The following is a 22,343-nucleotide window of genomic DNA, read 5'->3' on the forward strand; positions in this document are numbered from 1 at the left end:
AAACTGGTTAGCCGCAACGCTAACTGGTAATTTTTCTTGAAGTAATTACTCTTCTTCTTTCATCTTCTCACACTTCTCAAGCTTTATATTATTAATGTCACTTTGTCTCAAAAGTCTGAAAACAAAGTTTTCGGATCTTCTTCTCCTAAAGGACACCGAGAACGGAGAAGAAAGAAAACACTGGCCAAAAAACTATGGGAGAAAGACTTGTTATTTTTTAAGGGGATGTTCCATCTATGATAATAATGGCATTAGAGCATGTGATGTGTCGCAAATGAATGTGGCAGAACCGATTCATTAAGCTGTATTAGCAATGCAAATTTCGCGATTTAAGTTGAGCCTAAAACAGTAAAAATTTATTCATGACTACACATAAAAACAGGGAGGAGGAGGAAAAGTGTTACAACAAAAGTTATGTAGATAATACGATTCAAAAGTATATGTAAGTTGTGGGGTGCTTTGGTATACATGGTGAAGACATGGAGAGACGAGAGACAAGTTGAGGACGACGACGACGACGAAAATGATGATGTGATTCTTGCATTATTAAGTTATTGTTATGTTAAATGAGAATTTCATGTTATCCACCACTTCTTCACGTCTTGTTCTTTCTTGTCATTTTATTATATGTGTATCTGTCTACGAGTATCATGGCAAGAAGGCTTTTAGACTTTATTAAACCAGCTCAGCACTCAGATCATCAAATCTACTCGGCGTCATTTTGTCACCCTTCGTCGTCCTCAGCTCTTCACAGGCTTGATTTCTTGGACTTGTACTTGACTCTGGGATTCGTCGCAGTCACAGGTGGGACAGCCATCTAATCCCGTTGCTTCTACGCAATTAGCCCCACAAGTCGGGGTGGGACATACTTTCTCCGTTGTGGTTGGAGGTGGTTGGGTCGGACAGGAAGTTTGGAAACACGTTACGGAAGGAGGTGTGATACACTGGCAAATTGGAATTCCACATGGAAGTTGTTCTTCTGGAGAGGCGTGAGGATTCCAACGCTTGTTTTGTCTAAATTTCCTCACCGTGCCACCAACAGGGATCGTTTCATTTCCGAAAGTGCATGAGAGAACGCCATCAGATGTTAATTGTTCAATTGTTGGTTCCTTTCTGCACACGGAAGCACAATCTGACTCACTCACAAAATTATTCCTATTGCCTCTACAGCCTGAGTACACAAAAGGGATGCAAAGCTGGGTGGTGTGGTCCCAGTGGAAGCGGAGGATGTGGGCTCGGCATGGGCCTTGGACGGGAGCAAGTTTACAAACTTCTGTGGGAGAGGAGATGATATGAAATTAAAAGAGAGAAAGTTTTTTACCTTGCCCTTCTGCTCAGGGTATTTTCTTTCATTATTAAAAAAATGTCACAACTTGCACAACCAATTACGTACCTTCAGCTTCTTCTGGAGTTGGCAATGGCATAGGTTTCGCAGGTCGGGCTCGTTGCGTGGGAGGATCCATTTCCGTTGGAGTTCCTAAAGTCCCTATTTCCTCACCACCACGACTGCTGCCTTCTCCACCATCTTCAGCAGCGACTCTATTTTGTCTCCAGGGAAGACCGGTCATAGACATTCGCCCCCCAATGCCTTCATTTTGTGCAGTTGTGTCCGGCTGCTTGCACTGGTCCTCACATTCACTCAGACTTCCAAACCGGTTGGCGTTACCAAAGCAGCCCGAAAAGAGAAAGTAGTTGCACGTATTTGTTTCCGTATCGTAGAAATATGATGGAATGATGGCCTGGCATGATCCAGCCTTCATTGGGAGACGACACCTCTCCAAGAAACGATTTGATGAAGAAGAACGCCACCCTGACACGCTATCGTCGTCGCCTCGTCCTCCTTGTCCGCCTGGAAGAAAAAATATACACTTATAAGTGGTTGGTGGTTGGTTACGTAGGACGTACAATAATGCTACATGATCAAATAATATTTCTCCTTGAATTCAATTGTCAGTGTCAGTAATTCTTGTAATCCAATTTTGGTTGGACTCGCAGAATCGAGTTTTCTTTGAACTCTACTTTCACTCTGCTTTCTTTCTTTACCTTGAATGACGGCGAAATTTTTATCGCCACTTGGTTGAACTTGAGCCACTTGTGCTGTTCTACTGTCCGAAATGCTTTCAGGGCACCTTCTTTCACATTCTTCCAGGGACTTGAAGTTGTTGGGATTCGGACGGCACCCTCCGTAGACGAATGTCATACACCGGCCCTCCGCACTGTCGTAGTAATACCGGGTGACATAGGCTTTGCAAAACCCAGTCTTTTTTTCTAAAGCGCAAATACTCGTGGCAGAAGTAGTGTCGCCAGTCGTGACAGATTTACTGGGTTGTGATGCTGGAGGAGTAGTGTCCTCTCCAAACTTTACCATGGATGCATCTCCCCTGGATTCCTTACCAGAAGGAATACTTGTTCGAAGGCCGTGCACATTCAGGGCTGGGGTGCATGCCGCTTGACAGGATTCTTTCGAGTAAAAATTATTGCTGTTGCCTTTGCAGCCTCCGAACACAAAAGTGTCACAAGAGTTGGATTCAGGAGAGTAAAAGTAGCGGAGAAAGTAGCCCTTGCATCGGCCTGTTTCCTTCCGCATAGTGCAGGGATCCACTTCTGTCACTGTAAATCATGAAACCAACACAATATAAGCTCTCTCTCTCTCAATGAACTTGTGGTGAAGGAACAAATTGAGGACTTGGACTCGATTATGTGACAGTAACGAAGATAAATTCAAAACTAATTATCAACTTGGCTAGTGGACCAATTGTTGCAAAAATCCTCGTCCTCTTTCATGAAGAGAGACTTTGAATATATATATGTCGTAAAAGCAAAGTATTTAAGTGGGTGGGAGTAAAGTGGGGGGCATTTAATGGGCGCAGAACCGTTTTCAACAATCCTCACCATAAATTGCTCTCTCTTCTCGTTGTGTTGGAGTCTGGTGTTGCTGTGCCGTATTTGCATCCAAACTTCGGCCCAGTACTTTGTTATCTGGGGTGGATTCTGGAGTATCAGCAGTAATGCACAATCTCTGACAGTCCCTCTGACTGACAAAGTTGTTATCATTCCCGCCACATCCTGTAAACTGAAACTCTTCGCAATTGTTGGCATCTTTGTTGTAAAAGTAGCGAGTTCTGTGACCCTTGCAGTTTCCGATTTCCTTTGGCAGACTGCAAGCACTCTGGGTGAGGAGTAAATGTTTGTTTCTCATCTGAGGGGGAGGGATGTACACCTCGACGGTGGAAGATGTCGGGACCACTAATGGAGGTTCGATAGCTGGGGTTACGGGAACTGGTCCAACTTCACTTGTCTCAGGTGTTGTCCTCGTCGTGGTAGCGACACTCCTTGGTGGTGATGAATCGGTCGTGGCACCCTCGTTGTTGTCCGCTGTGAGGAAATAAGTAAAAGTGCATTAAGTATTGATTGCCTTTCACCACCTCCCACGCATACACACCAATGGATTGGAAAAATACTCACGGCATTCCCAAGAAATTGGGCAGCAGCTGGTTGATCCATCAGCAGATTGATAATAAACAGGTGAGCATCCTTTCGTAATGTAATCAGAGTAATATATCTCTATTCCGCAGTCAATAGACTCACAAAATTCGTCCGAGAGAGTGGTACCTTTTTTGGGGGGAGAAAGAAATTGGGTGGTTATTGGTTCGTGAGAGAATTTATTCTTTTCTTTCCCTCAATCTCTCCAACAAAAAAATGCTCCTCTTACCAAACCCTTTTCCACAAATGCATCTCAAGCACTTGGATTCCTTCGGATAAAAACGCTGCCCTTCATAAAAACTTTTCCCGTCCATGTTGCACTTGAAGACGGGTTGCTCCTCTTCTCCAGATAGGGCTGCCTGCTGCTGGTCAGGTTCTTGGATGATTAGAGTGTCTTAAAAAAGAAGAAAAAAAACTCAACTTCCCACATCAATTACTTTGTGTAAGGGAACTATAACTAGTTCCACTACGGGTGAAACTGTTGTTTGTTTTTATGGAGAGTCTGTTAATGTACCATTTGGGCAGTAAAAGTCGTAAGCACAGCAGCTCCCTTTTTTGTAGAGTGGAACGCAGTTTCGTTTCTCAGGTGAAATCGAGCCAAGATGTTCTGGACATTCGATACTTGCACACATTATTTTGGCTTTTCCGGGTTGAGTTTCAGAACAAAAACATGCTACACGGCAACTCCCAGAGTCGGAGGCTTCAGAAACATCTTCCCCAACGTTGTATGACTTTCCCTTGTAGTGGCATTGAGGTGGTGAATCTTCACTTGTTGGCTCACCAGGTAGGCTTCTTCCTTCGCCGAGGGTATTGTTCAATTGTTGTTGGGTCTTGTCAGCTATATTATGAGATTACATAATAACATAACTTGACAGGAATGAGATTTTGAAAAGTACAATTTTCACACTTACGACAATCAAATCGAGTCGGGCAACAAGATTGCCCATCGTAAATAGGTTTACAATCCTGAGTTTTGTAGTGTGTGTACAACTCCCAAGGACAATTCACGTCGGAACATTCCTCGTCTGTAAAAATAATAATAATGGGAACGGAAAGTTAGATCTCTCTGCAAACGAGTGATGATTTCAAGAAATTCTTCCATTTACTTTCTGAAGGTGTATCTCCTCCACAAAGTCGCGCACATTCTTCCCCGGTTTTGAAATTGTTGCCATTTCCTCCGCAACCCCCGTTGAAGACTTCGCAACGGTTATTCTTCTTGTTAAAAAAGTAACGCTTCTTGAGAGCGTAACAGAAACCGATTTCCTTTGGAAGGTCACACACCCTGCGATCCTTTGTACTTAATGAAGTTGCGATTGGTGGTGGTGGTGGGCTTAAGCCGTCATCTTTTCTGGGGTCAGGCTTTGCCGTGTAATTTCCACACGTGGCTTGGCACGATTGTCGATTCTTAAAATTGTTCTTAGTAGCTTGGCATCCTCCGTAAATGTATTCTACACAACTTCCTTGCGTGGCATTGTACGTCCAGCGTGGAATAAAAGCACCACATTGTACCCCAACGGGATGGATTGGAGGTAGGATGCATATTTCTATGTATAAACATGGACTATTAACTAATTTGCATACTTAAATAGGCACATGCAAAATGGGGAAAGATGACACGGCATAATAATAATCACTAAACAAACGAAATACTTATTTGCATATTTATGTACATAAGTACAAACCTTGTTCTTCCGCATCTCCTCTAGCGTTTGGAACACGCAAGATGGAAACAATAGGCAAATGTTTGGCACAAACAGATTCGCATGTTGCTAATGACTTGAAATTGTTTTTTCCGGCGCCGCACCCACCAAAGAGAAAGGTTTGACATTTTGCTGTAGCCTTGTTGAAGAAGATACTGCAAAGTTATAAATACTGAATTAAGACGCCGTCCAAGAGAGCAAAACAACAACAACATGCATTCGCAAAGAGAAGTAGTAGTAAAGTTGTTGGAAAGTTTCTTAATTTTTAAATGGCGTTTTATGTTCAAACATTAACAAAGATATTGCATAATGTAGCGTGAGTTGAATATAAATATGTATCATCATACGTACTGCCTTTCCCAGTCTTATATGCACATATTCTTATTACCGAGGAATAGCAGCTTTACACGGACCAACTCTTTTCTCCTCGAGACATGGATCGACTTCCACTGGAGCTGGAGTTGGTGGTGTCTGCAATTTCTCAACTTTCCCTTTTGTCTTCAGTTGGGTACTGAATTCTTCAAGAGATTCTGCATTTACAGTCTGTTGCTGCTGCTGCAAGGAATCATCTTCACTCGAATTCTCCTCTTCTTCTGCGCCTAAAGTTATAAAACAAAAGGCAAAAAAATGAGCTCCAGTGTTAACCATTATGCTCGGATTATTGCTCAATGCCATTTTTTGCTCGGATTCAATACACTCTTCACTCTTTTTCTGACGAGTTTGATTGAAATTTTATTTTTAGATTGTTACATAATTAATCCGACTTACTTGGGAAGGAGTACGATTTTTGTATCACGAAACAAATCAGCAACACTGCTAGGAACGAATTATTTATCTTACGCATCTTAAAAAAACTATGTATCACTTGCACTAAATATTATTAAATTGTTTCACTCCTTAGGTAAAAGTTTGTAAAGAAAGATAAGCTAAAAACTTGCACTACTCGTAAATACGTGAGGAGAACTGTAAAGTAAAGTTTCTCAGTCTTTCCAAGTGAATAATCTGAGATGAGCCGACACACACGGAGGATTAATATTCTAGCAGAGTTTTACAATCGTATTTATACATGTTGCAATTATTTACTGTTGAGACCTTGACGTTAAGACGGCACAGAGCATGAGGGGCTTATGCATTTGATTATGTATGTATGACTCCCATGTTTGGATGGGGATATTTATTTATGCATGCAAAAATGAGCCAAACACTAATACGTGTGATTCCCCATGGACATGACGAGAAGTTTTATGATCAGTACTGGTAATAAGAAGTTGGACATTCTTTTTCTTGGACCGGCTTGCGAAGCGTATATGTAACTCTTCGTGGCATCTTCGATAATATGATGTCATTCATTCTGTTCGTGGAAGTGTGTTGGTAAATAAAAGTTGCAAGAAGAAGAGCTGTTATACAACGCGACTTGAGATTCTTGTCAGATAAGTGTATGTACACTCGCATGTAAGTAATAGGATGAGTTCAAAGGAAATCTTGTTACGTAAATTTCTCTTATAGGAAAAGAATAAGGCCGGCTTTTGCCTTAAATTTTGGTTCAATAAGTATTATAAGAGTTCTGTTTTTGTATTTAGTAGTTAGTTGCATAATATTTGGCCTGTGTCAAATTGATTACACATCAGATCGCGTAAATGAGTTATATACATGACGCCCTTGACCGTGATACTGAGAAGTGAGAGCTGTCGGGTTACAAATCACGCATTTATTTAATACCAGTAGTACTTTGCTTGTACAAGCAATGAATCACAAAATTCTGTAAATCTTTGTTACCAATAAATAAGTACATTTGCGTATGCGGATGTCTGGATAACTCAACAACTTAATAGTATTGACTCATGGGGTTTAAGTTGACACAAAGTTAAGCTCGAGTTTAATAACATACATAAAAACTCAATGCTGCATTATAGACTAAAATTTATACAAATAAGTAAATATTTTTGTTATCCATAAATCTTAACCGTACATAAATGTGGGGAAATACGTACCCCACACAGTTAAAGGAAATTAGAAGTATCATCAAGTTTTCTATTTTAGATTTACATAGTCAAACTAAATGCATATTTGGTTACACGTGTGCATGAATACATAAATAAGAATAGCAGGAAGTGAGAGAATGTCGCAAAACTAATTTAGTTTTCTCCGAAATAGAATTCATGCATAATAAAAGTCACCATATTTTATGAAACTATTTATCTACGTGTGGGGGAACTGAGTCATCAAAATATTGCAAAACTAGTGATGCCTCTGGTACACACAATAATATGCAAGGAATGCCATTATTATGAAACACATTTTCCTCCACTTATGTCTTAAGTCGTTATTAATGTTGAAAACAATTTGCTATCTGGAATATCTTGTGGACATTATTCAAGCGAAGTAATCTCGTTGGCACACCAAGATCATAATCCAAAAGCTTATTGTTCTCACACCACAACATTCCCCTCCGCACTTGGCTCGTCTTCTCGGAATTTGCCGGCTCTATTGTTTCTGGACAATTTGCTCCCACTCCTGTTAAAGCAACACCTTGACAGGATTATATGTAGGTGGGTTTTATGTAGTTAGTTGCTACCTCAAATAACCAGGAAAGTCCTAGTAACTACTTAAATTCGTTATTATGTTCTCAAGCTAATAACTCAGCATATGGTCCCCAACTTGGCCTCAACATTCGCACCCACACACGTGCACTTACACAGGAGAGAAAATACTTGTGTGTACTTTTAAGCAAAGTGTTGAATTATTTCCCTTTCGCTTTCTGCCTACTCTCACTTTCATTACTTTAGTAAAAGCCGGGAACATGGGAAATCCAAGTTGGATGGAAATCCTGACACTCTTGGAATGCAAACCAGACAAGCTGCGTCCCGCTCAGGGCTGCATTTCTGCATAAAGCATGCACAATTATTCAAGGTGAAGTAGAATTTCTACGTAAGCCTTTGTCTCAAGGTGGGTAATTGGATAGCGTATAATACTGGCTAACTTATATGTAGGCTACGTGGAGCAGAGGGGAGCCATGTTTTGTTAAAATGTCATGGATGCTGCCCTCAACTGCAACTAATTAAACTTTCCTCTGGTCTGTCTAACCTCCAGTCCTTTGTGATTTAATGGTGCTTTCAGCTTTTTCCACTTTTCAGATGCAGTTTATAACTTCAGGCTCAAGGTTACGTAGACTCGTAATATTCTGATGAGATTAGGTATGCAGGTTGAGAGGGCGCAGGAGAAAATAATTAGATTTGCTTGGATAACCTGGGAATACAGCAAAACTGCATATTCATTATGCACGGGGCGGACGTAAATATGTAATTTTTGCAGTTTTTACGACCACACGGTTCGAAAATTTGGGTATAAATCTAAAAATCATGAGTGCAGTGGGTGGAACCACCGAACTGCGGTTGCATTATTGCATCGTTACGTAACTCCGCCATAAAATGTATGGCTGTTTCACTTATAAATACATAATCATTGTATATCGTTGCATCATCTATCAAATCGTAATCCCCTTCATTTTTGTCACTAGCACGACCTCAGCTCTACATAAATATGATAAAATCCTCCACTCCGTCCGTCTGTCCAAAATAATTAACAGAATAAACCAATATGGTCGGAAAAAGGATGCATTGTATGTTTTTAGAATAATGGAGACTTGGTTCATTCAAGCATGAAATTAAATGACCATTAATTTGCATAGCGTGCTTAATTTATTACTTTGCATTTTTTTACAGCTTCTGGCCATCCAAGAATTCTGCTCGGCAACAAAAGAGTACTGTCCCAAGGGGGATTCTGGCCCTCCAGGTCTGATCGGTAAACCAGGGCCGAAAGGCGATCGGGGAGAGAGTGGATTTCCTGGAGAATCTGGATCACGGTAAAACACGAATATTTTAAAAGAATGTTTTCCTACTGAACTTTCTCTTTGGGCACATTTACTAAATTATTTCTTATAATTTGTTCCACAGGGGACCCCAAGGACCGGTATTTTATTATTAAATATCTCCTCCATACCCCCAACTCCTAAGGATGTAATTATTGAATTTGTTTCTTTCAGCCTGGTTTTCCCGGGATCAGGGGTCCTAAAGGCGAACCTGGTAAGAAAGAAATATGACTGTGATGACTCGCTAAAAATAATTTGTAGACTGTCCAACGAATGAGTTTCTTCTGAAATATGATGAAGTGCTGTGCGTAAAAAAAACTTTGTCGTTCTTTACAAATGAATTTTTGGTAAAAAAATGAAACGAAACGAATGGTCTTTTGCACATCATCATCTCATTTTTGTGAGACCGCATCATCTTCTGTTCCCACGCTCCTTGTCACTTCCGAGCAAGGTTTCATTTGTCAAGTGGTGATGCTCTGGTGAAATGAAACGTCTTCTACTTTTCACATATTTAAGATGTAATAATTTTTGGCTAACATTTTCTCCTCATGTAGGCTTACCAGGAGGTGATGGACGAGATGGTTTGCCAGGAGAACCTGGTTAGTGAAAGTTTTTTTTTACTATTTTTTTCTAAAAAAACGACGTGACACTGATAAATTCATGACATCAAATTATATTATAGGTTTGGATGGTATCCCTGGCAGGAGTGGATTGGACGGTAATTTTATTAGTGTGAAAATTATGGGAAACTTTTACTTAATTAAATGAATTTCTGAAGGGATTCCTGGTATTGATGGAATGTCAGGGATAAATGGTGAGTATTTATAACCTTATAAGTATTATCGTCAAAATTATCATCAAACCATACATATAATATCGTTTACTGTGTAGGGAGACCTGGTGTTAATGGAACGAATGGTTCCGATGGTAAAATTCTTCTATTCTACAACTATTTGTAAAATATATGGAATAGTTTCTCTCAATGTTGGATGAAATTGTAGGATCAGTGGGTCCACCCGTAAGTTCTCTCCAGTTTCATTTAATATCATGGATACAAATTGGTATACCAATACCAATTACCAAAAAAATTAAGTAACTTTTAACATATTATCTAGTAATTAATTATCAGTCTACGATTCTATTTTCAGCACTACTTAGTCTTGGTAGACCCCATAACATGAATTATCTAACCGTTTGTGTTATAAATTGGTAAAGTGTTGCAACAGGGGGTGTGGCATCAGGACTCTTCAAATAAACGCCAACCCTGGAGTTAAAACCCCGATTCAAAGAACAGTGATATTTACTCAATTTTGAGTTTTATCAAAAATTAGTAAAACACATTTACAACGATATGAAGGAGATCATGAATATAGCTGGTTGAAACAACATATTAGGATGTTCGATACAAAAATATAGCCGTTTGAACATGTCATCCGGATTGCCTCTATACGCTATTATAGGGTATCGCCATTTAATAGAAGAAACTTTATGAACACACTCTAACTATAAATTAAATAAATAAATACAAATAAATAAATAAAACCTACAGTGCAGACTTCATATAGCCCGAGTCAGGGGGTGTACAGTACTTCATCGGTGAAACGATTATTTTGCATTAAATTTATCTTATATAATACAAATTTCTAGCATGAACAACAACCATACCAAGTTTTAACTGGATTATCAATTGATAATATCCGGTATAAATTTGCGAATTTCAGTTAACATTCTTTCATTAGATTCCATTATCCACCACCATGCCAAATTTCAGCTAATTTTTACGATTTCGAAAAATCAGTATGGGTTACCCCATTTAGGTCCCTTCATACTAAAATTCTTCCAATTTTATTCCATACTCTTTCATTAAGAGCCATTAACAACCTCTATGCCAAATTTCAGCTTAATTGGACAATTTTGAAAAATCGGTATGGGTCACCCGGTAGGGTCCCCCCAGAGGAATATTTTTCCAAATTTACTTCATATTCATCCATTAAGAGCGATTAACTGCTTCCACACCAAATTTTATCTCTATTAGATGATTTTTCAAAATCGGTATGGGTGACCCTATCCTGGTGAGTTTTTTCACAATTTGACATCATGTTCTTTCATTTGAGGCCATTACCGACCTCTGTACCAAATTTCAGCTCTCTACGACTATTCTAAAATTTTGGTGTATAAGACCCCCACCACCCATATGGTCCCCACCGGCCAACCAGTGGACCGATCTGGCTCATCTTCGAACTTGATTCCTAACTTTGTCCAATATGCATATGGTGAAAATTTCAAGTCGATCGGTTCAGGCGTTTTGGCTCTATCGAACTCACTGACAGACAGACAGACAGACGGACATGACGGTTCCATAAGCCCTGACTCGGGCTAAAAATTCAGAGAGCCATCAAAGCACACGCTAAAATTTTATAATAGACTAGATAAGATAGTTCATCTTATTTACAAAAAGTAACCCAAACCAAACCCAATCTGTATTCAAGCATCATTGTAAAAAACAATGTCATATAGTGCAGTCTGCTTACCTTTCATCAAAGTTTGGAATGACCGATGATAAAGATCGGCTAGTCCAGGGTGCAGTGGATTGACCGAAAACTACAATCGACTTGTCATGACTTGAGAAATCATGATGATGGTTTCAAAAGCACTAAATAAATAATCAAGGGACAAGCCGATATGAGTCATCGGTCATTCCAAAGTAACACTGATACTAAAAAAATATTTTTAACTCTACTTTAATCTTAAACTTTATAACACTCTATAAAAGACCCAATAGATTTAAGGTTGCAGGTTTGAACATAAACGTTTAAATTTTTATTTATTTAATATACACTAACAGGACCATGCAATTATACAAGAAAATCTTACAAATTATTTGTAAATAGGTAATTGTCAAAACATGTTAATCATTTTATGTTCGATTGTTCAAGACATCAGATAATGGAACAGCTGATATCATTTGGATATGACCTCCATTAAAGACCTCGGGCAATATCCCACTTCTGACCATGTCTGCAGTCTTCTTATCAAATAGGTCCACATTAAGTTGTATTTGTTCCTCCAACTGGGGAAAGAATTCTGTAAAGAGTGGAATGCTCTCTAATTCTGCTGAGAGTCCCATAGCTCCAAGACGATACCGGTGCCAAGTTTTGGCTCTTTTTGCAAGTCGGTGACCTTTGAAAAGGTGTGGAAAAGCGACGGCCTTTTCAACTGCCCACTCTAGTCCTAGTTTTATTCCATGTCTGTAAAAAATACAAAAATTATTATTATTTACACGTATATATAATTGTCAGTCAGATAATATTTTTTATTATTACCGGACGGTGCAACCCCTATTTGCATCTATTTCTTCAGAGTTGAGATTTTTTGTAACTTTTCGTTTCATTCTTCTAGCCCTGACCTTGACGTTTACTAAATTCGTATAATTGATCGTTTTTTCTACTTGTTCTTCGTCTTTTTCAACTGGAATGAAATATATCCGTCGAAGGTCATCATCTAAACAAAAGTAGTACATTTTTAGGTTAATTAATATTTAAAAATGAATAAACGTGTAATATAAAAACAAACCTTGCTTATCTTTTTCCGTCATAGGCCTCCAGACCACTTTTTTATTATCGTCGCATGCGAAAATCATTGTTCCGATCTCAGTTTGATATGCGATAGATTGATTGTCAATATATCGTTCCCCTGATTCGTGAACTTTCTCATGTCTGAATTGTGCATTATAGTGTTTGAACCTGGTCCCACATCCTTCATATCTACAAATGTACGGCCGCTCGTCTGAATGAACGGCCATGTGACGTCGGAGTTCAGAAGGCTTCGGAAAACATTTATAGCAGATACTGCATACATGCCCATTTTTCTTTGCATGATTACCTCTACAAAACGATTAGAATATCCAAAATTAGTACGATATGTACACGTATATAAAATCCGAACCTAACCTTTTCTTGTTATCCTGACAATTCGAGCATTCACATTTCACATAGACAGGAGTTTTTTTTGCTTCTTCTTCTTCTCTTAGTTTTGCAACCTTTTGGATTTGTTCTTTTGCTGCTAGTTGAATCTTACGATTTTCTTTCTTACCATCCAATTCGTTACAATTAGTCTTGTGAATATCTTGTTCCTTTGACGAACATGACGGTAAGCTGATTGAAGCATAGTTTGATGGCTTTGGTGACTCATGTTCGTATTTGGACAATTTGGTTGAAACATCTTTAAGTTTAGAGATAGTCTTGTAAATCTTCGATAAGAGGAATTGAAGTTTCAAATCAATTTTTTGGTGATTTTCCTCGTCAATGTTTGAAATATTTGCTTCTGAAAAAATACCCATAATTACTATTGATGAAATTGTTACCTATTTTCCATATATTTTTGTTAGCATATGTAAATTTATATAAAATTAATAAATAGAAGTGGAAAATAATGAAATCATTATGGAGTAGCCGATATATCTCTTCGGTCAGTCCAACGACGACAAGATTAATGATCAACAAATGAAATGTATTTTTATGGAATCAACTGTTAAGTAAATATCACACCTTGGGCTGGGGATTCTGGTTCATCTAAACGTGTAAGCCTGTCATAGCAAGTGGTCATATCTTGCTTATTAAGAGAATCCATGCTGATGTTATTTGAGGCAGAGGACGACTGTCTGGGGGTAAGATTTTTCTCACCTATTGAAAATACAGTACAACATTATTATTGAAAAATATATTATAAGCTATAAAAATTAGTTGAACAAACTAACGTTTCTTATTAAATGCTTCATTAAATTTAAAAAGTGATGGGGAAGGCCCCTGATCTCGACATTCCCGTTTGGGAAGAAGTCTTGGCTTCATGCTGCCCCTTGATATTTCTATAATAGTAATTTATAACGTTTATGAATCACGTGAAATTAACTTACGATTATTGGCTACTCGTCTATTACCTTTCTTTTGACTTTGCAAAGTATCAAGATTTCGACGTTTGCGTTTAGACAGAACACTCTTTCTTTCACGGCTTCTGGGAATTTCTGCAAATATATATCAAGCTATATATAAAGTCTAAACGTGTATCGAATGATGTTACAAATAATGTGCACTACGTTGACTAAAGCTTGCAGTACTATTTGGAGAATTGTAATTGGAATTAAAGATGAGAACGATTCACTTACCGGCATCAGATGATTCGTACGATTCCTCGTCTCTCTCATTGGTTGGATAAAGCCTCTGCTTATCTAGGAAAAAAATGACATATTGTCGTTTAGCCATAAATATAAAAATATATAAACGTATATCAATGTGTATCATGAACTAACCTCTATCTGTCGAAATATTAATAAGTTCCAGTCGCCTTCTTGAAGGTGCGTAGTCTCTGCGCATCCGTTTAGACATTGCTCTCTTCTTTGTCCGACTTCTTCGAGTTTCTGTAAAAAAAAACAGTCAATACTTCTATAAACGTTTACGGATCAATGTTTATCGCAGCTATATAAATATTATAGAGTAAGTCATAAATGTAATGAAGAATTACTTACCGTTTGCAGTATCTTCTTCCAAAGATGAAGAATTTTCGCCATCACGATCATTCGCACTTGGAAAATAGTCTGATTCCTCCTCAGACGAGCTCTCCGTCCTCCTTCTTTTCGACATTTAAACGTTTAACTTATCTAACTACTGTATTATTATGAATAATCAGTGCGAGCACGCAAAAAGTGAACTGGGATATTATTCGAAGTTCGATTCTTTTTAAAGTTACACGTCTATATTAAAAAATAATCGGAGCACAATAAGAGATGTCTGTCTTGCTCAAGATGCCAATGCCAAGTGAGGAGTTAGTGTGCTGACTCTGATGTGACGCTCGCTTGCTTACTTGTTGTTGTTTTTACACGCTTACAGTATGATTAGGAAATATTATAACAGCGGAAGAAAAAAGTACCAACAGCAGCAAGGAGAGTGGGAGTGGTTTCTTGTTTGAACTCGATTGTGTATGCGACAACAACAGGTTTGAACCTGTCTGACTTTTTTCTGGAGCAACCGAGATATCAAGTGAAGAGGCATCCCAGCACAGTCGGCTCCCTCACTCATCATTTCATTTTTGCGAGCAGGGATTGAAACATTGGTTTTTCATTCGTTCCGAATTATTTTTGACTTACACGTGCAAACACCTAAAATTTCCGAGTTTCGAAGATTACAATTACGTGTATTAATTATAGTTAAGTAGAATATTTAGTTTAATTCCCTCGAATGATGTCAAAGCTGATGAAATCGAAGGACTCGCCGAATTCTGAAGGGTCAGAATATTATCAAAGTGACACGGATGAAGATATCTGATGAAGAATATGTACCTGGTAAGAAATTTTTCTCACTTTAATAAGCATAATCAAATTATTATAATCAGTTTGTATGTATTTATAAATTTATATTCCTATAATTATGCATTTTAATACACGTTTAAATAATTTATGATATACATATTATATTGTAGAGACTCGCAGGAAGATAATATTCTTCAAGCGTCAACGTCGAAAACGCCGGGAACCATCACGAGGGTCTTCAAAAACGCCTGGTGATGAATCAGAGTATACATCAAATGGCAGTGATTACGATGTCAAAACGTCATCACTATCCGACGAAGATATTCTCATCGGTTAGAAATTTTGAATTACTTTCATTCTCATGCTGTTGATATACGTTTAATTGTTATTTACCACTTGAAAATATTTGTAGAAATTATAAGAAGCAAGACAATGAAGAGAATGACCGTCAAACGACCACGCCGGGATCACGAACCTTCACGGGTGAGAATGGAAGCTGAAATCGTCTCACTGAATGACCAAGAAAATGCTACAGTTGACAAGAGTAATTCTTCATCAGAGATTCATACAAGTGTAGATGATCAAGAGAATAATTCACAGGAGCAAGGTAAGAAATTATTTTATAAAATATATTAATGTTTTAAAGATAAATGTACAAATTACCTTAATAATATTATAAAAATTCCCAAAGCTCACCACGATAATGATCAAGAATCAGTTGATGAAAACGTCGACATTTTGTCTTACTGTTTGTCACATTTTGCTCCAGGTGATAATTTATGAATATTTTATAATGTAGTCGTCAATTTGGAATGACCGATGACCTTCATCGGTTTGTCCAAACTGTTCCTTGTCATTTTTTAATTATTTTACAAAATTTTTAGGACATCAACCACTACTAGAGCGCAAGAGACTAGTGGCTAAACATCTTCTCTACATATCAAAATTTCTGGAAAGCCAATTAGAAGAAAAGACCAAGAGACTAAACGAGTATATGCAGACCCCGTCGACTCTCCGGAATCGTATGACCGGTCATCTACATCTTTCCAATATCCAACCACTTCAAATGTGCTAGGTTCATCTGAACCTGAGGGTCAGAGCAAGAAAAGAATATTTTTAGCATCGGACTCACAAATCCAAAAGGCTGTAAAACTAAGAGAAGAAGAAGACACAAAAAAAACTCCTGTTTATGTGAAATGTGAATGCTCGAATTGTCAGTATAACAAGACAAGGTTAGGTTCGGATTTTATATACGTGTACATATCGTACTAATTTTGGATATGTTAATCGTTTTGTAGAGGTAATCGTACAAAGAAAAATGGACATGTTTGCAATATCTGCTCTAAATCGTTCCAAAAACCCGCGAAACTCAGATATCACATGGCCGTTCATTCAGACGAGCGGCCGTACATTTGTAGATATGAAGGATGTGGGACCAGGTTCAAACACTATAATGCACAATTCAGACATGAGAAAGTTCACGAATCAGGGGAACGATATATTGACAATCAATCTATCGCATATCAAACTGAGATCGGAACAATGATTTTCGCATGCGACGATAATAAAAAAGTGGTCTGGAGGCCTATGACGGAAAAAGATAAGCAAGGTTTGTTTTTATATTACACGTTTATTCATTTTTAAATATTAATTAACCTAAAAATGTACTACTTTTGTTTAGATGATGACCTTCGACGGATATATTTCATTCCAGTTGAAAAAGACGAAGAACAAGTAGAAAAAACGATCAATTATACGAATTTAGTAAACGTCAAGGTCAGGGCTAGAAGAATGAAACGAAAAGTTACAAAAAATCTCAACTCTGAAGAAATAGATGCAAATAGGGGTTGCACCGTCCGGTAATAATAAAAAATATTATCTGACTGACAATTATATATACGTGTAAATAATAATAATTTTTGTATTTTTTACAGACATGGAATAAAACTAGGACTAGAGTGGGCAGTTGAAAAGGCCGTCGCTTTTCCACACCTTTTCAAAGGTCACCGACTTGCAAAAAGAGCCAAAACTTGGCACCGGTATCGTCTTGGAGCTATGGGACTCTCAGCAGAATTAGAGAGCATTCCACTCTTTACAGAATTCTTTCCCCAGTTGGAGGAACAAATACAACTTAATGTGGACCTATTTGATAAGAAGACTGCAGACATGGTCAGAAGTGGGATATTGCCCGAGGTCTTTAATGGAGGTCATATCCAAATGATATCAGCTGTTCCATTATCTGATGTCTTGAACAATCGAACATAAAATGATTAACATGTTTTGACAATTACCTATTTACAAATAATTTGTAAGATTTTCTTGTATAATTGCATGGTCCTGTTAGTGTATATTAAATAAATAAAAATTTAAACGTTTATGTTCAAACCTGCAACCTTAAATCTATTGGGTCTTTTATAGAGTGTTATAAAGTTTAAGATTAAAGTAGAGTTAAAAATATTTTTTTAGTATCAGTGTTACTTTGGAATGACCGATGACTCATATCGGCTTGTCCCTTGATTATTTATTTAGTGCTTTTGAAACTCTTTAATAAATTTTTTTAGGGACCAGCTGGACCAGCTGGCCAAAGAGGTAAATCACACATTTTCTCCCTATCTACCGAATAGTTGACAAAGAATGATGAATTTTTCAACTCTTTTTTGAGTTTGACCACTTTTTTGCGACTTTCTCCTCCACCTTAAACTTTCTTTAGTTTCTGAATTGTTTTCTGAAAATCGATGCTCATGACGATCACGATGATAATGTATTATTTAGGCTTGCCAGGCCCGCAAGGAAGGATGGGCGCTGTAGGAAATTCTGGCCGAGACGGGATCCCAGGAATAAACGCGTGGCTGTACAACGGCACGAGTCGTCAACAGCTTTTGATACCTCCTTCCATAATTGGTAAGCCTATTGTTCTTCGTAGTTACCAAGTTCATCCACGTTTTCACTATTTATTATTGGATTAATTTAAGCAAACAGTTATTGCATTATTTAAATCTACGATTAAAATAGACAGAGAGAGAGATAAGTAACACGCATCGAGATAAGTTAGTTAGGCCTTTCTTTGTACAAGGAAGGAGAAGAAGGAATTTGCACAATATCTCGAATATTAGCCAGTAACGGAAGTTAGTGAACCAAACTAAAGGAAGGAAGCTATATCACCACCTCTTGACGAATTTGTGGTTGATTTGATGCTTGGGTCTCCGAGAGGAGAAAGTGAAAACGAATTATGATCCCACAACGACTACTGCGAGCATTACTGCTGACGACGACGGTACCTGCATTGCAACCTACTTGAAATTCTTCCCAAACCTCCTCCTCCAACTCTCCGTGGAGAAAGTCCCGGAAGATCATATAGGAATACAGGAGCCCAGAATTGAGATAATTTCTCTCCTCGAGATCAAAAGCCATCTGGGAATTAGATTGATTTGGCATTTCAATTTTATTATTACCCCGTCGAGACGTTGCTCAATAAAGTTTACAGTCATGCCAATCTTATTGCGATGATGTGCACTCATGATTGCAATCCGTTCTGTTGGCAGGAGATCTATGCGCCACGGTTCGTTTCCTTATTTCCTCCTCTTCTCGTACATATTTCCGTTGTTTCATTAAATTAACTACTAACCACTTCCCATTTTATCCTGTGGGAAACACAGGAAGAAAGTGCATGCATTCTTGTCCGGAGTGGATACAGATTTAATCAATTATTTAACTTCCTGTTTTAAAAACTCTGGAGAAAAATAGATAATAAAATATTTTTTATGTGTTTCAGGTGCTCACACGAAATCCAGACCGCTCGTAGTCAATGAAGGTGAACACGTCCGTCTGCGCTGTTCTGCTTCTGGAGTGCCGAAACCAACGATCAAATGGAAAAGAGATGACGGTGCCCTGATCCGTTTAGGAGCTTGGAAATGTAAGTAAAAAAAGTGACCAATTATGTAATTTGTAAATTTATTTGGCATTTTTTTCCACCATTTATCACGCCCACTCGTCCATCATAGAGTGAGGGCGAGTCAAGGGCTTCCTCTCTGACGGCGAGAACGGACCTGACTGTAATTTCGTGTCGAGTTTAATCTCTAAATTTTGGGGAAATAACGCAGAGAAAATGTCCGGAAGACTGTATAAAATGTCATCTTCACTCGAGTCAGTCAGTTCAGAAGAGTGCAACATGCTGGCATACTTTCTCTTATTTTCTCTTCTCCTCTCTCCCAGTTTATTTGGGAGGGTTGGGCATTTCCAATCTATCCATTCTGCTCTTGTCTGCCTGCCCTGGTCAAACTGGAATTGGAAAGTGTCACTGTGTCCACTGCTCGAAATGTCGGCTCGATCTGACGCCGGAGCTGCTGTCGAGGTGGTGGTATTGGTTATGAGATGAATGTTGTATAAAGTCTTCTTCGTTGCTTGCATCTCTCTATCCATCTCTTCTTTTGCCTTTTCTGATTTCTCCAAAGATGAAAAGGGAAATCTCTCTCCTCCAATTTTCTCCTTTTTCCATACCTTGTCTTGCTCTCGCTCTGGGTAAGATATGGACAGGCAAGGAACGTGGCGGCGGTGCGATTGACCAGAGGACAGAGAGTATCATATTTATGGCTCCAGAGAGCTCAAATTGGAATTTCTTCTCTTCGTCCTCTTGGTTTTGGTTGGTGTTGTGGCCAATCGCCAGTAGGAAATGTCTGAGGGGGAGGTGGGTTTCTGATTTCCTCTCCATCAGCCGCTTTTTTTCTTCCTTTCATGCGGTCAGTTAAGGTTGGTTGGCTCGTTCGTTACGCAAAATAAAAAAAATGTCCACGGCGAAATTGGAAGTGGATAAAATCCTCCACCACCACCACCACCACGGGTAATGGAGGTTATACTATTTCCGAGAAAATCTCACCTATCTGATGATCACCGCGTGTGTATCATGTTATCATCACACCATTCCTTTCTTCCCGAGGAGAAGATGAGCAAACCTGAGCCGATGTCTTCCAACTTTTACTTGATATCTTTTGTACGTACGAACCAACTTTATTTTTCTGCGTAGTTGATTTTCACTAGAGGCTGGCAAGTCGTTGGGGATATTGACACTGCATTTTAAATGGAGATTGAATTTGTAACCGATATCTCTCGAGATGAAGGTGGACGACACTTTTGAAATATACAATGGAGCAATCTAATCTCAATTCGAGTGATTTGACCCGGATCATCTATCTATGAACTGGAACTTTGGTCTCTTGCTCGCACTGGTCGGGTAAACTTTGTACCTTTGGAGTTTATTATATCCTCTCAGTTAAAGAGAATCCTGATCCCAGTGGTTCCGTTGTTGGAAACTTGTAACGCTCTATCTGACCCATAAACTTACCCGGGTTATCTATGCAGCATCGAGAGAAGTGAAAAGTTGATTTCAAGCATGGTCAACTCTTCTTTTCTGAATAAAAATAGGAAATTCAAGTCTATTAATCTTCTCGGGTTTCGAGTTTAGTTTCCTCCTTTTTTAACTCGTGCAAAACCAACCAACCAGTCCATCGCTTTGTGTGGGCTTCATCTGCTTGGGGACAGTCTCGCTCTAAACTTATCCGCAATTTCAATTCTTAGACAGCCAGCAAAGTTTTATTGGTCGAGTTCTGATCATTCTGGACGGACAACTACGACGACATGACGAATTTTGATTCATGTTTGTCGAACAAAGCAGTGTAGAGTTCAACGAGAGGATATCCGTCGTCGTTTTAAATTGGACATATGTACATGGTAAACTGAAATATATTCCTTTGGACCAATGAATTGCAGTAGTTCTTTTCAAAAAAGTTTTTTTCCTGCCATCAAGAAACGTAGGAATTTAATAATACAATAGAGAAAGTAGAGAAAAGGAAACGGGAAAATTGAGGTGTGCGGTTTTGCGGAGCCAATTCCTGCTGCAAAAATCAGTTGATCAGCAGTTTTTATAAAAGGACCAACTCTAACTCTGCGTCGAAGGAGGACGAATATGACAAAACAATTCTAACGTGAAAATTGTATATACATTGTTGGTTGGCTGGCTTATTTGCTACTTTCTCCCTTCCTGTACATATCTCCTATCGGAGTGTCACGGACTGTGAAAATTGCTGAGGTAAGCAATTTATGAAAACCAAGCCACGGTGTAACAAGATCCAAACCAAATCCTTCCTGGAATAGAACTTGTCATCGAATGACCAGGTTGAGGATAAATAAACCAAGTCGATCATATTGTTTCTCCGCACGATTTATAAACAAACAAACTCTTGCTATATTACACTTTAAGCTTAATCAGAATCCCAAGTACTATCCTCACAACGAAACGGAATGTTATTCTCTTAAACTATTCAACTTGTCCAAATATTGAAATTGGGTGTAATTAATTTCAATTCTAGCGTCCGGAATTGAAGCAGCGGTCCTCAACCTGACGAAAATCAACAGAGAGCACATGGGCGAGTACATTTGCATCGCGGACAATGGAGTAACGCCTTGGCAGCAGCGCTCCTTCAATGTAGAAGTTCACTGTAAGTTTGCCCGTGTTTTATTAAGGGGTGAAAGCCCTTTATAAGATCGTTATGTCCGTCTGTCTGTCCGTCCGTCCGTCCGTCCGTCCGTCCATCCGTCCGTCCGTCCGTCTGTCTGTCCGTAGCTCCGATAACTTTTGAACGAAAAGACATAGACACTTGAAATTTTGAACGTAAACTCCTAACGTCAATAGAGAGGACGAGTTCGAAGATGGGCACTGTAGGTCACACCCATCAAGGTCAAAAGGTCATGAAATTTCATTTAAAGGTCAAATTGCATACATGCATCAATTTGAATTGAAATACGGATAACACACTTCTTTCACCCCTTGGTTACATTCGTTGTGACGGTTTATTTATCGTCACTTAAGGTCGTCGTATCAACGTCGTCGTGCGTGTAGGATATCGATGTATGCAGTGCCCGATAAGCAATATAATGGCTACACACACACATTGACAGTTTCCGCCGTATTGACTCATATATACGCCGAATATCCACT

General features: G+C 38.7%; 5 protein-coding genes across 5 annotated transcripts in view; 3 read left to right on the top strand and 2 right to left on the bottom strand.

Annotated features, from left to right (window-relative positions):
- Positions 1-22,343, top strand: part of LOC110859966 — a 60,762-nt gene that overhangs the window by 17,449 nt on the left and 20,970 nt on the right. Inside the window, exons 4-15 of the mRNA XM_022109006.2 lie at positions 8,906-9,045; positions 9,137-9,152; positions 9,226-9,265; positions 9,606-9,650; positions 9,734-9,769; positions 9,830-9,865; positions 9,943-9,978; positions 10,053-10,069; positions 17,914-17,941; positions 18,125-18,253; positions 19,125-19,265; positions 21,715-21,843. Coding sequence (XP_021964698.1) covers positions 8,906-9,045; positions 9,137-9,152; positions 9,226-9,265; positions 9,606-9,650; positions 9,734-9,769; positions 9,830-9,865; positions 9,943-9,978; positions 10,053-10,069; positions 17,914-17,941; positions 18,125-18,253; positions 19,125-19,265; positions 21,715-21,843 — 793 coding nt within the window. The remainder of the gene's footprint in view (positions 1-8,905; positions 9,046-9,136; positions 9,153-9,225; positions 9,266-9,605; positions 9,651-9,733; positions 9,770-9,829; positions 9,866-9,942; positions 9,979-10,052; positions 10,070-17,913; positions 17,942-18,124; positions 18,254-19,124; positions 19,266-21,714; positions 21,844-22,343) is intronic.
- LOC110859731 (papilin) lies at positions 329-6,220 on the bottom strand. Its single transcript, XM_022108703.2, has 12 exons — positions 5,952-6,220; positions 5,572-5,782; positions 5,166-5,338; positions 4,590-5,027; positions 4,395-4,508; positions 3,998-4,321; positions 3,713-3,877; positions 3,466-3,612; positions 2,893-3,375; positions 2,044-2,610; positions 1,394-1,849; positions 329-1,273 (listed from the first exon to the last, which is right to left on the bottom strand). Exons 1-12 carry the CDS (start codon positions 6,025-6,027, stop codon positions 741-743), a joined length of 3,687 nt encoding a protein of 1,228 aa, XP_021964395.1. The 5' UTR covers positions 6,028-6,220; the 3' UTR covers positions 329-740.
- On the bottom strand, positions 11,713-12,578 carry LOC118438954. Its single transcript, XM_035859909.1, has 2 exons — positions 12,375-12,578; positions 11,713-12,299 (listed from the first exon to the last, which is right to left on the bottom strand). The coding sequence occupies exons 1-2, from the start codon at positions 12,569-12,571 to the stop codon at positions 11,969-11,971; spliced, it is 528 nt and encodes a 175-aa protein (XP_035715802.1). The 5' UTR covers positions 12,572-12,578; the 3' UTR covers positions 11,713-11,968.
- On the top strand, positions 13,802-16,585 carry LOC118438952. The gene is made up of 5 exons (XM_035859907.1): positions 13,802-15,385; positions 15,523-15,684; positions 15,765-15,959; positions 16,044-16,121; positions 16,237-16,585. The coding sequence occupies exons 1-5, from the start codon at positions 15,355-15,357 to the stop codon at positions 16,425-16,427; spliced, it is 657 nt and encodes a 218-aa protein (XP_035715800.1). The 5' UTR covers positions 13,802-15,354; the 3' UTR covers positions 16,428-16,585.
- Positions 17,008-17,899, top strand: LOC118438953. The gene is made up of 2 exons (XM_035859908.1): positions 17,008-17,211; positions 17,287-17,899. Exons 1-2 carry the CDS (start codon positions 17,015-17,017, stop codon positions 17,615-17,617), a joined length of 528 nt encoding a protein of 175 aa, XP_035715801.1. The 5' UTR covers positions 17,008-17,014; the 3' UTR covers positions 17,618-17,899.

Source organism: Folsomia candida, unplaced genomic scaffold (assembly GCF_002217175.1).
Source record: "Folsomia candida strain VU population unplaced genomic scaffold, ASM221717v1 Fcan01_Sc028, whole genome shotgun sequence".
Classification (NCBI taxonomy): domain Eukaryota; kingdom Metazoa; phylum Arthropoda; class Collembola; order Entomobryomorpha; family Isotomidae; genus Folsomia; species Folsomia candida.